The 12,321-nt window shown below is 38.7% G+C and overlaps 1 protein-coding gene across 3 annotated transcripts in view; it reads right to left on the reverse strand.

Moving 5' to 3' along the window:
- GTF2E2 (general transcription factor IIE subunit 2) overlaps nt 1-12,321 on the reverse strand; it is a 62,593-nt gene that overhangs the window by 14,253 nt on the left and 36,019 nt on the right. For all 3 annotated transcript variants that reach the window (XM_036249962.1, XM_036249961.1, XM_036249963.1), the window contains exons 4-6: nt 3,503-3,610; nt 1,357-1,539; nt 611-704 (exon numbers count right to left, since the gene is read on the reverse strand). In XM_036249962.1, coding sequence (XP_036105855.1) covers nt 611-704; nt 1,357-1,539; nt 3,503-3,610 — 385 coding nt within the window. The remainder of the gene's footprint in view (nt 1-610; nt 705-1,356; nt 1,540-3,502; nt 3,611-12,321) is intronic.

A 12,321-nucleotide genomic window follows, 5' to 3' on the forward strand; every position in this document is an offset into this window, starting at 1 on the left:
GGATGACAATGCTTTAAAAAAAAAAAAAAAAAGCCCTGGCTGGTTTGGCTCAGCAGTTAGAGCGTTGGCCAGCGGACCAGAGAGTACAGGGTTCGGTTCCCGCTGAGGGCATGTATCTTGGTTGCAGTTTGTCCCAAGTCCGGGTGGGGTCATGTGGGTGGCAGCCACTCGATGTGTCTCTCTCACGTCAATGTTTCTCTCTCTCTCTCTTCCTCCCTGTCTCCTTCCCCGCTCTATGTGAAGATAAACGCAAAAGTATCCTCAGGTGAAGATAAAAAAACAAAAAAAACGCAGTGCCTGGCTGGTGTGGCTCAGTGGATTAAGCATCTTCCCATGGACTGAGAGGTCCCTGGTTCGATTCCCAGTCAGGGCACATGCCCGGGTTGTGGGCTTGATCCCCAGTATGGGGCATGCAGGAGGCAGCCTACTAATGTTTCTCTATCACATCAATGTTTCTATCACTCTCCTTTACCCTCTCTCTAAAAACAATAAATAAAAATTTTTAAAAAGCAGTATTATCATACAATTTAAGTTGTGTTATATTATAAATTTTGTCACCCTAAATTTGTAACACATTTACAAACCAAAGGACTGATACAGAAAGGCTTACCTTCGTCTACAGAAAATTGACAGCTCTTATCATTGAAGAAAAGAATTTTCTTTTTATCAGGACGATTTACAAATAATATCTGGTCACCTAAAGCCTTAAAGATCAAGAAAATTTTTTTCAGTTAACTCCAAATTACTTCACCACCACCACTACCGAAATTTTTTTTTAAAAACAACAAAGGACTATAACCCTCAGTATTCCATCAGGGTCCACTAGACGCAATTTTAGTTCTTGAGTTTCTTTCTTGAGCAGTCCAGACTATCATTATTAAGGACTGATATTTCAAGACTTTATTCTTAGAGGTCTTCCAAAGTACAAAAAAAATGTACTTATTTTTTAAAACAGAATAAAATTTAATATGTGTGGCAATTAGGATTTGGGTCCATTGGATCCTTTTATTAATCTAAGAAAAATGGTAGATGTCCAGCCGGTGTGGCTCAGTGGCTGAGTGTCGACCCATGCATGAAGAGGTCACCAGTTAGATTCCCCGTCAGGGCACATGCCCAGGTTGTGGGCCCGATGCCCAGCGGGGGGGGGCATGCAGGAGGCGGCCTATTGATGTTCTCTCTCATCGATGTTTCTCTCTCTCTCTCCCTCTCCCTTCCTCTCTCTCCCTCCCACTCTACCTGAACAAAAAATGGAAAAATGTCCTCGGGTGAGGATAAAAAAATAAATAAAAAATAAAACCAATATGACATTATTAATTCAAATTATATATTAAGGCATAAAAAGAAAAGAGAGGTTACCTTGACAGCTTTCTGGGAATTGGGCAGTCCTTCCTCTATGTCTTCTAAAAGAATTCCTCCTAAGCCTCGCTGGTCATGCTTATCTAAGAGCCTAAGCAGGGCCTTCTTATCTTTTAAGTTGTACTTGGGCTTGAAGGCATATTTCCCATCTATTACTTCAATTTTGGGATTATTGACTAATGCCTGTAACAGTGACACAATTGGGATATATTAATAAAAGGAAACCTTATATATACATTCTTTAATTCTACCAATTATTTTAAAAATACAACACCCATACAATGGCAAATTAAAAGTATCTTGCGAATATCAACAAGCAGATCTAAAATACTGGACATCCAGGATCCAAAACAATATATTATAGAGATCAGATGGTGCTCACTTTGTATAAAAGAAACACTTTATTATTTACGTAAATTCTTTCGATAAGAAATAAACCATTTTATCACAACTGCTTTTTTTTGTGTGGTACGTGCCTCTAGCAGAACCGAACCCAAGACTCTCTGGTCCACAGGCCGACGCTCAACCGCTGAGCCAAACTGGCCAGGGCATCACAGCTGCTTTGAAGAAAACCGTACCCATAGTCTTTTGAAAAACCAAGGAGTTAAGAATCAATAAAACAACTATTAACATTAACAGACAAAGTGAACTAGGTATTGCCTATTCCACCTTCAAAAAGTATGGTTTATTGCATATTGACATTATGATGTGAGGAACACTGCCCTGGGGTGAACATATCAATAGTCAGTCTGCCCCACTTGGTATCAAATGGCATTAGCAAATGTGGAAGTAACTGAAAAGGACCAAACTAGTGCATATAAGAAATTTACTGCCTTGGCCAGTTTGGCTTAGTAGTCAGAGCTTCGACCTGTGGACCAGAGAGTCCTGGGTTCAGTTGCCGCTAAGGGCACGTACCTCGGTTACAGTTTGTCCCCACCCCAGTTGGGGTTGTGTGGGTGGCAAGCACTCGATGTCTCTCTCTCACATCCATGTTTCTCTCTTTCTCTCTCTTCCTCCCTCTCTCCCTCCTGCTCTATCTGAAGATAAATGTAAAAATGTCCTCGGATGAGGATTAAAAAAAATTTTTTTAATGTGGATTACCAGTATTTGTATATCACTAATACAATGAGCTACAATGATAGTGATTAAGTGGTTCATTTATATTACGAAAATCAAGAACAATATTTTGCTAGGTAAAATAAATTAATTGAATTATATTTTAAGTCTTTTACATTTGGTCTTTAGAATATAGCACTGGTCCTAGAAAACAGTCTTCTTGCCCTGGCCGGATTGGCTTTGCAGTTAAAGCGTCAGCCCGCGGACCAGAGAGTCCCAGGTTCGGCTCCTGCTAAGGGCGCGTACCTCAGTTGCAATTTGTCCCCGGCCCCGGTTGGGGTTGTGTGGGTGGCAACCACTCGATGTGTCTCTCACATCAATGTTTCTCTCTATCTCTTCTTCCTTCTCTCCTTCCTGCTCTATCTGAAGATTAATGCAAAAGTGTCCTCGAGGAAGAATAAAAAACAAAAAAGAAAGAAAACAATCTTGTCATTTCATAGTTAGAAAAGCAGCAAATATCTGAATTTTTTAAATGCTATTTGTTTCCAAATTAGCACAGTCACTGGTTTGGGGTTCCTTTTCTTCCACGGTTGTGTGCACACACACAATGTTCATGATTACTCTTCCAAGTTACCTGCTAGAGCCAGTAGCATCAAGTCATATTAGCGGTAATAGTATAACAAATATCTCACTTAATAAAATATCTTTCTATCACTACAGTACCTCATGATTTCAATGTCCTAAAACATACAAAAAAACAGTACAATTTGCCAACACATACATTATAAATTCAGCAATTCAAAATAAGCAACAATTCTGTAAAAACTTAAATGGAATCAATACAAAGGCTGACTTTTTTATAACTTTTATGCTCAAGTCTTTGACATTTTTAAAGATATCTAAAATTATATGAAAACCAAATCAAATAATCTTAGAATATGTATGAACAAAAATAAAGACCCTATACCAATTCTTTCATGAAAAGGTAAAAACAATGATCAGTTTTAGTATACTAAAAACCCGTTACATCAAATATATCATAATAATCAACTAATTTTTTTTTTTTACAATATTTTAAGCCTATTCTTACCTCAGTCATTAGCCACTGTTTCTGCTTGAGTCCAATATCTAAATGTTGTGTTTCATCCAAAATTTCTTCTAAAGTTAGAGGATGTGTATCTCCTCGCTGATGACGTGTCTATTGGGGAGGAAGGTACTACTATTAGAAGACAGTTTTAAAATGCTAGATATATTAAATAATAGTTACAAGTAAATAAATTGTTTCAGCAATGTAGAACATGTATTATTTGAAGCAGGACAATTATAGTAATGAAGAGAATGGACTTCAAAATCAGAGAGAACTAGGTTCAAACTCAGAGTTCTATACAATCAAATGTTAATCTGAGAGAAAATATTTGCAACAAACGTCACAAGCAACTAATCTTCCAAATATTTTAAGAGCTCCAAAAACCTAACAGGAAAATGCCCCAAAGATAGGAACACATAAGTCACAGAAAAAGAAATGCAAATGACTTTTTAAAGATTTTTTTTTTACCTATTACACTGGCAAAAATCCACATGATTTCTAATTTTGTGCAAATTTATAACATACACAATGTATCAGTATAATATAATGCATGTATAAAGAGTAAGCTGGCTGCAGCTGGTTTGGCTCAGTGGTTGTAGCGTCGGCCTGTGAACCAGAGAGTCCCGAGTTCGGTTCCCACTAGGGGCACATACCAAAAAAGAAAGAGTAAGCTAAAAAATTTAAACAGCCAAGTTCCTGAGGCTCTGTTTATATATTTTTAATCAAAAACTTGTTAAGATCACTACAATATTTTGCATTGTTATTCTGCTTATTTTGGATATATGAACCTGGAAGTACATAGTCTAAATGAGAAAAAATAAAGAAATTTAGGGTAATTTTACTTGTCTAAGGACAGCCAAATCAAGTCTTTCAAAATCATTATTCCATATTCTCTATTATCAATGATTTTCAAATCTAATATATTTTCTTCACATTAAAATCTTTTTCCTAGAGCCCTGGACGGTTTGGCTCAGCAGTTAGAGCATTGGTCTGTGGACCAGAGTCCTAGGTTCAGTTCCTGCTAAGGGCACATACCTCGGTTGCAGTTTGTCTCTGGTTGGGGTCATGCAGGTGGCAACCACTTAATGTGTCTCTCTCACATCAATGTTTCTCTCTCTCTCTCTTCGTCCCTCTCTCCCTCCCACTCTATCTGAAGATAAACGCAAGAATGTCCTCGGGTGAGGATAAAAAAAAAAAATTTTTCCTAGAATGAAGTCAGCATTATGGAAGAGTGAGACAATCCCTTAGTATCTCCCCTTAAATCTACAACTAGTTGAACATCTATAACCCAATAAAGCTTCCTCTGCTCAACACACTAAGACACGCCCAAAAGACCAATACACTGGTACATCTAATGGTGGGCAAATTGAAATACGGAGGGAAGGCAGGACAGGCAGAAGGACAAGGACAGTGCCCAAAGCCATGGCTCCCTGGTCTCCATGGCTGAGCTGGTAGCCCTAGCAAACACAGTAGTGGTGGTGGAGTCAGGGTACAGCCCCCTCAGGTCCTTCCCTCAGCTGCAATGGTGCTCACGTCACAAGAGCCAGATAGCAGCAGCAGAACGCATCTATAGCCTCCCAACCACAGCACAATGGTGTCAGTGGCCATAAGGAACCAGGTAGCAGAATGGTGGATTCACAAACCTGCTCCCCTAAACTGCCACATCCCCCACCACCAAAGTGGTGGTATCCTGAGACCCAGGCAACTCATATAGTGTGGTGGCACCCACCACCCCAGTCACCCAGGCAGAAATTCCCATGACTAGAGATGTCCCCCCACCACGACCCTACAGGCACAAGTAGAGCAGCTAAGAGAAAACAAAATCTTGCACTATAGCACTATCTAATGGAAAACAAAAGAAAGACCTCCAATTATCAATATGCTGAATTTTTAAAATCAAAACAGTACCTAAATAAGAAAAGAGTTCACTACTTCAAATGTACTTCAAAAGGTGTTCATCAAACATCATGAACAACTAAGGCAACATGGTAACACCAAAAAAAAAAAGACAATTCACCAGAAACCTAACTCAAAGTCATGGAAGACCATGACCTAAATGATAGAGAAGAATTCAAAATAGCAGTCACGAAGAAACTAAACAAGATACGAGAAAACTCAAAAAGGCAATTCAATGAACTTTGGAATAAAATTAATGAACAGGAGCATTTTGCTAAAGAAACTAAAACTATAAAAAAAGAACAAAACAAATTCTGAAGGTAAGGAGCTCAATAAATGATATAAAGAATACATTAAGAAGCAATGTAAATATGCCCTGGCCGGTTTGGCTCAGCAGTTAGAGAGACAGCCTGCGGACCAGAGAGTCCCAGGTTCGGTTCCTGCTAAGGGAACATACCTCAGTTGCAGTTTGTCCCCACCCTGGTTGGGGTCATATGGGTGGCAACCACTCAATGTGTCTCTCTCACATTGATGTTTCTCTCTCTCTCTTCCCCCTCTCCCTCCCGCTCTATCTGAAGATAAATGCAAAAATGTCCTCAGGTAAGAATTAAATAATAAATAAAATTAATTAATTATTTTTAAAAAGCAATGGAAATAGAGCAGATCAGAGGGGAGATAATTAGCAAGCTCAAAAACAGAAATATAGAAATAATTCAGGTGGAAGGAGAGAGAGAATATCTTTTAAAAGTGAAAGAATTCTATAAGAACTACCTGCCTCCATTATAAAGGACAACATAAAAATAACGGGTATCCCAGAAGTAGTAGAAAGAAGAAAACAGACAGCCTATTCTTTTTTAAATTTTTTTTCTTTATTGATTAGTGAGAGAGGAAGAGAGAGAGAGACAGAAACATCAATGAGAGAGAACGTCGATTGGCCACCTCCTGCATGACTTCCACTGGGGATTTGGCCCATAACCTGGGCATGTGCCCTGACCAGGAAACAAATTGGCAACCTCTTGGCGCATGGGTTGACGCTCAACCACTGAGCAACACTAGCCGGGGCCAGACAGCCTATTTAAAAAAACTAATTGATAAGAACTCCCCAAACCTGAAGAAGGAGCTGGATATACAAGCACAAGAAGCTCAGAGTGGTGCAGCCACTATGGAAAACAATATGGTGTTACCTCAAAAAATTAAAAATTGAATTGCCATTTGACCCAGTGATCCCACTTCTAGGAATATACCCTAAGAAGCCTGGAACACCAATCAGAAAGAATATATGTACCCCCATGTTCATAGCAGCACTATTTACAATAGCTAAGATCTGGAAACAGCCCAAGTGTCCATCAGTAGACAAATGGATAAAAAAGCTGTATTACAGCCCTGGCCGGTTTGGCTCAGCGGTTGGAGCATCAGCCTGTGGTCCAGAGAGACCCGGGTTCAGTTCCCGCTAAGGGCACGTGGCTCGGTTGTGGTTTGTCCCCGGCCCTGGTGGGGTCGTGCGGGTGGCAGCCACTCAATGTGTCCCTTTCACGTCGATGTTTCTCTCTCTCTTACTCTCTCTCCCTCCCACTCTGTCTGGAAAAAAAAAATGGAAAGGTGTCCTTGGGTGAGGATAAAAAATAAAAAAACTTTTAAAAAAGCTGTAGTACATACACACAATGGAGTACTGGGCAGCTGTAAGAAAGAAAGATCTCTTAGCCTTTGAGACGACATGGAGAGACCTGGAAAGTATTATCCTAAAAAAAACAAGCCAAGCAGAAAAAGACAAATACGACATGATCTCACATATTTGTGGAATATAATGAACATAACAGTCTGAGGAATAGGGTAGACCCAGAGATGTGGAAGTAGGGTACAGACTGACAACCCTCAGAAGAGAGGGTGGAAGGGGGAGGGAAGAGAAAAACCACAGAACTTATATGCATGGATGCATAACCAATGGTCAAGGACAACAAAGCTGGGGGCGGGGTGGAGGGAGGAGGGAAGGAGGGTGTCAATGGGGAAAAAAAGGAGAAACATCTATAACAAAAATAAAATAATAAATTAATAAATAAATAAAAAGGCACAAGAAGCTAACAGAAAACCTAATCATCTCAACACAAAAAAACCTTCTCCAAGACACAATATATTAAGACTGTCGCCCAGCTGATGTGGCTCAGTGGTTGGTTGAGCATCGACCCATGCACCAAGAGGTTCAATTCCTGGTCAGGGCATATGACCAGGTTGTGGGCCAAATCCCCTGTGGGGGGCATGCAGGAAGCGGCCAACTGATGTTCTCTCTCATTGATGTTTCTATCTCTCTCTCCCTCTCCTTTCCTCTCTATAATCAATAAAGAAAAAAAAATTTTTTTAAAAGACTGTCAGAAGTGAATAACAAAGAATTCTCAAGGCAGACAGGGAAAAAAGATTGTAACCCACAAAGGAAACCCCATCAGCTTATAATCAAATTTCTCAGCACAAACTTGAGACCAGGAGAGAGCAGAATGATATATTCAAAATATATCGTTAAGTCTTCACATTTTAAATGTCTCCATTTAATTATTATTATTCCCTGTGGTTTTATTACCATTTCTTTTATAAACACTTTGATAGTCTAGTGTGACTTTTGCAGATAAGAGTTGAGATACAAAGGTGGGCAAAAGTAGGTTTACAGTTGCGAGTAACATTCTTTTGAGATAATGGTTACTATAATAATCATAACCTGCATGTCTTTTTCATATGAACTGTAAACCTACCTCAACCACTGTAGAAAAGGATTCTAAGCCTAGGCCCATGAACAAGTCTAACAAGGTTAGTAATAAAGAGCAATAATCTTCTGAAACATGTCACGACTGCAACAAAAGATTTTATTTTAAAGTCTACCACCACAACAAAGCTACTAATCAATCGGTTTTACATGGATGAGTAATGCAAGATGTCCTATTCTGCTGTACATCATCTGTGGCAAACAATGTATAATGGCTCCAGTAAAATTGAGAAGACACTTAAATATAAATCACAAGCATTGGACAAGTCAAGGTACTTACTATTTTAAGCAGCTATTGGGATCTCAAATCAAATAGAGTTTTTTTTTTTTTTTAAGTCACATTCAGTGAAAGGCTCAGGAAGCAAGTTATTAGTTGTAGAACTTACTATTCAGAAAAGGAGTAGTAGTGGGAAGGGGGGAAATAACACAGTTGGTAGAAAACTAATAATGCCAACATGTCAAATGACAGTGAGTAAAATGCACAGTAAATGAAAAAGTGAAAAGTATCAAACAGTATGATAAATTGACAAACGGAAGACATGTCACATGATGGTGAAAAGGTCCGTTTAATAAACTGAGAAATAACAGCTTGTCTATCCAGCTTGACAAATCAACAAATTTCACCAATAAATGCCATGCAATAACATCTGTAAAATTTTTAAATGATGTTTAATTTGAAGAAAAACTTTCCTGCTGCAAAGAATTGCCACGTGAAAACAAAGAACAGGACACATTTAATGTGATGTTTTCATATCTGGAAACAAAGGTCTGTCTTGGAGGAACGGCACTGGTATCCCACTGATGTGCCCATCAATGGTTGGCTCAGTATAAGGTTTTACCCTCTTTCGTTTTACCAAAAAAAAAAAAAAAATCCTGATGCTGTCACAAGACACTGCTTTCTTCAGAGAGGTACCAGTATCAAAACCCCTGGGAAGTAAAATGAAAAATGTTTTGAATGATGCTATGAAAATGATTTGCTTTATTAAACAAAGACCAGGGCATTTGAGCACATAAAGCTCCTGCTACATACAAAAATCTGGTGGCTTAGCAGAATAGTTCTCAAAAAAACAAAAAACAAAAACACTGAAACTGAAAGGTGAATTACAGACGTACTTTTAAAAAGAGCAGGAACATGTTTGCAAAGCTAGCTTTCTTAGCGGACATTTTTTTAAATCATGTAAACTGGTGGAACAAATTACTGCAAGGCTCTGGAGGAAAATGTTTTGACTTTAAGTGACAAGACTTCAGACTTTCACAGGAAAACAGAGTCTTTGGAAAAATCATGTGGCAAAAGGAAATCTTGTAATACTGTTCGTTCTTGAGGAAGGATATCAGCAAGTCTCAAACATTATTAGAAATCAAGAACTAACAAACAACACTGAACAATATTTTTCCCTCCCTTTCAATACAAATGTACACATGGATGAAGGACCCTTTCTTCGACTCTTGTGTTCATTAAAGGAAGCTGCCTACCTGGATACATTTAAAAAACAAAAAAAATCAAAGAAAACAACTGAAATTTAGCTGTACTACTGATTTGCATTACAGTTGATATCCTTTCTAGGGAAAAGGAACCAACCACACACATACACAGCGGGCCAATACATTACGTAAAGTACATAAAGACAGAAAAATATTCTCTATTCAAAAAAACACTGATAATTATTGACTTATTATATTCACAACTTACTGATGAGGTAACATACATGAGCTGCAGGTATAACAATATTTTGCTAAAAATTGTATTTCACAGGCTCCTAGAGGAAAAGAAAATTGAGAAAGGCTGTTCTTAGCTTAAGGAGCTAGAAGTTTTGCTTCTACTACTAATTTGCCTCAAGGTTTTTTCATGAATGGGTGTTAAATTTTATCACAAGCTTTTTCTACATCTGATATGATCCCATGCTTTTTTTCTTTATTCTGTTAATATTACTTATACTAATTGATTTTCAAATATTAGCCACTCTTAGATTTCTAGAATAAACTCTACTTCATCACAATGTACTATCCTTATTTATGAACAGATTCAATTTGTTCATATTATCTTAAGTATTTTTATACTTGTATTTATGAATGATATCAGTGTGTAATTTAAACACTTTATTTAAAACTATAAATAAATCTAGGCTCTTGACCCAGTACTACTAACAACCTGAACTGTGCTTATGAGCCAGTTATCTAATTTATCTGGACTCTGGAGTTTCTGAATTCAAATATAATTCTCAGAATTAATTCACAGGAGCTAGGCCAATGGTTCTCAAATGTTAGCGTGCATCACAATCACATGAAAAGCTCTTCAAAACACAGACTGTTGAATTGCACTCCCAGAGTTTCAGATTCAACAGACCTAGGAAAGGACCCAATAATTTACACTTCTGACAAGTTCCCAGGTGGTGTTGATGCCTGGTTGGAGAATCAGGTACACTAAAAGAAACTAACCAAAATTTTCAACATGATTTATATAACTGAGATATCTCCACACAAATAGCTATTGGTAAGATCAAGAGACCAATCATTCTATCGAAAACAAAGTGTACATTTGGGCACCCTGGTAGGTTTGGCTTAGCAGTTAGAGTACCAGCCTGTAGACCAAAGGGTCATGGGTTTAATTCCCAGTCAAGGGCACATACCAGATTGTAGGTTCAATCCCCAGCCCTAGTCAGGGTCATGTGGGAGGTAAACAATCAATGTGTCTCTCTCACACTAATGTTTCTTCTCTCTCTCTCTCTCTTTCTCTCTCTCTCTCTCTCTCTCCCTCCCTCCCTCCCTCCCTCCCTTCCACTCTATCTAAAGATCAACAGAAAAATATCCTCAGGTGAGGATTAACAACAACAAAAAAGGTGCACTGACTTCTGGTCAAGATGGCAGTGTAGGTAAATATAGTACACAAATCCTCCCACAACGCCTCCTACACAGCAGCTCCTCCGCTATAGTCGCTATAGTCGTAGCCAGTACTCACAGCCAATAAGCCAGGGGGTCGATCCACACAATGAGACCAACAGCAACTAAGACTCAACTACAACAATGGACACAGTGCACACAAGGACACACCTGGAGTGCCCAGCTCAGGTGACTAGGGAGGCTGTGCCACTGGGCCCTATAGGACACCTATTACATAAGGCCAGTATCTACCAAGTCCAGGAGATGTTGCGGCTGTACCTAATATAGAAACAAACAGGAAAGCAGCCAAAATGTGGAGACAAAGTAACATGGCCCAAATGAAAAAACAGGAGAAATCTCCAGAAAAAGAACTAAATGAAATGGAAGCGAGCAAACTACCAGGTATAGAGTTCAAAACAATGGTTACAGAGATGCTCAAAGAGTTTAACGAGAGCTTCAGCAGCATAAAAAAGAACACAGAAACCATAAAAAGAACCAGTCAGAAATGAAGGGTACACTAACTGAAATGAAGAATAATTTACAGGGAATCAACAGTAAAGAAAATAAATCTAAGAACCAAATCAGTGATTTACAATATAAGGAAGCAAGCAAACAAACAAACAAACAAACCCACCCAATCAAATTAGAAAAGAAAAAAAAAGAAAGATAGTGTAAGGAGCCTCTGAGACAACAACTTCAAGTGTTCTAACATTCACATCATGAAGGTGCCAGAAGAGAGAGAGAACAAGAAACTGAAAACATATTTGAAAAAATAATGACATAAAATTTCCCTAACCTAGACATACAAATCTAGAAAGCACAGAGAGTTCCAAACAAGATGAACCCAAAGAGGTCCACACCAAGACACATCATAATCAAAATGCAAGCCCTGGCCGGTTTGGCTCAGCGGTTGGAGCGTTGGCCTGCGGTACAGAGAGACCCAGGTTCAGTTCCCGCTAAGGGCATGTACCTCGGTTGCAGTTTGTCCCCGGCACTGGTTGGTTGTGCGGGTGGCAGCCACTCGATGTGTCCCTTTCACGTCGATGTTTCTCTCTCTCTTCCTCTCCCTCCCACTCTATCTGAACAAAAGGTGAAAAAATGTCCTCGGGTGAGGATAAAAAAAAAAAAAAAAAAAAAAAATCAAAATGCAAGAGGTTAAAGACAAAGACAGAATCTTAAAAGCACCAAGAGAAAAGCAGTTAGTTACCTTCAAGGGCGCTTCAGTAAAATTGTCAGATGATTTTTTAACAGAAACTTTGCAGGCAAGAAGGGATTAGCAAGAAATATTCAAAGTGATAAA

The sequence above is a fragment of the Molossus molossus genome, unplaced genomic scaffold (genome assembly GCF_014108415.1).
Source record: "Molossus molossus isolate mMolMol1 unplaced genomic scaffold, mMolMol1.p scaffold_m16_p_9, whole genome shotgun sequence".
NCBI lineage: Eukaryota > Metazoa > Chordata > Mammalia > Chiroptera > Molossidae > Molossus > Molossus molossus.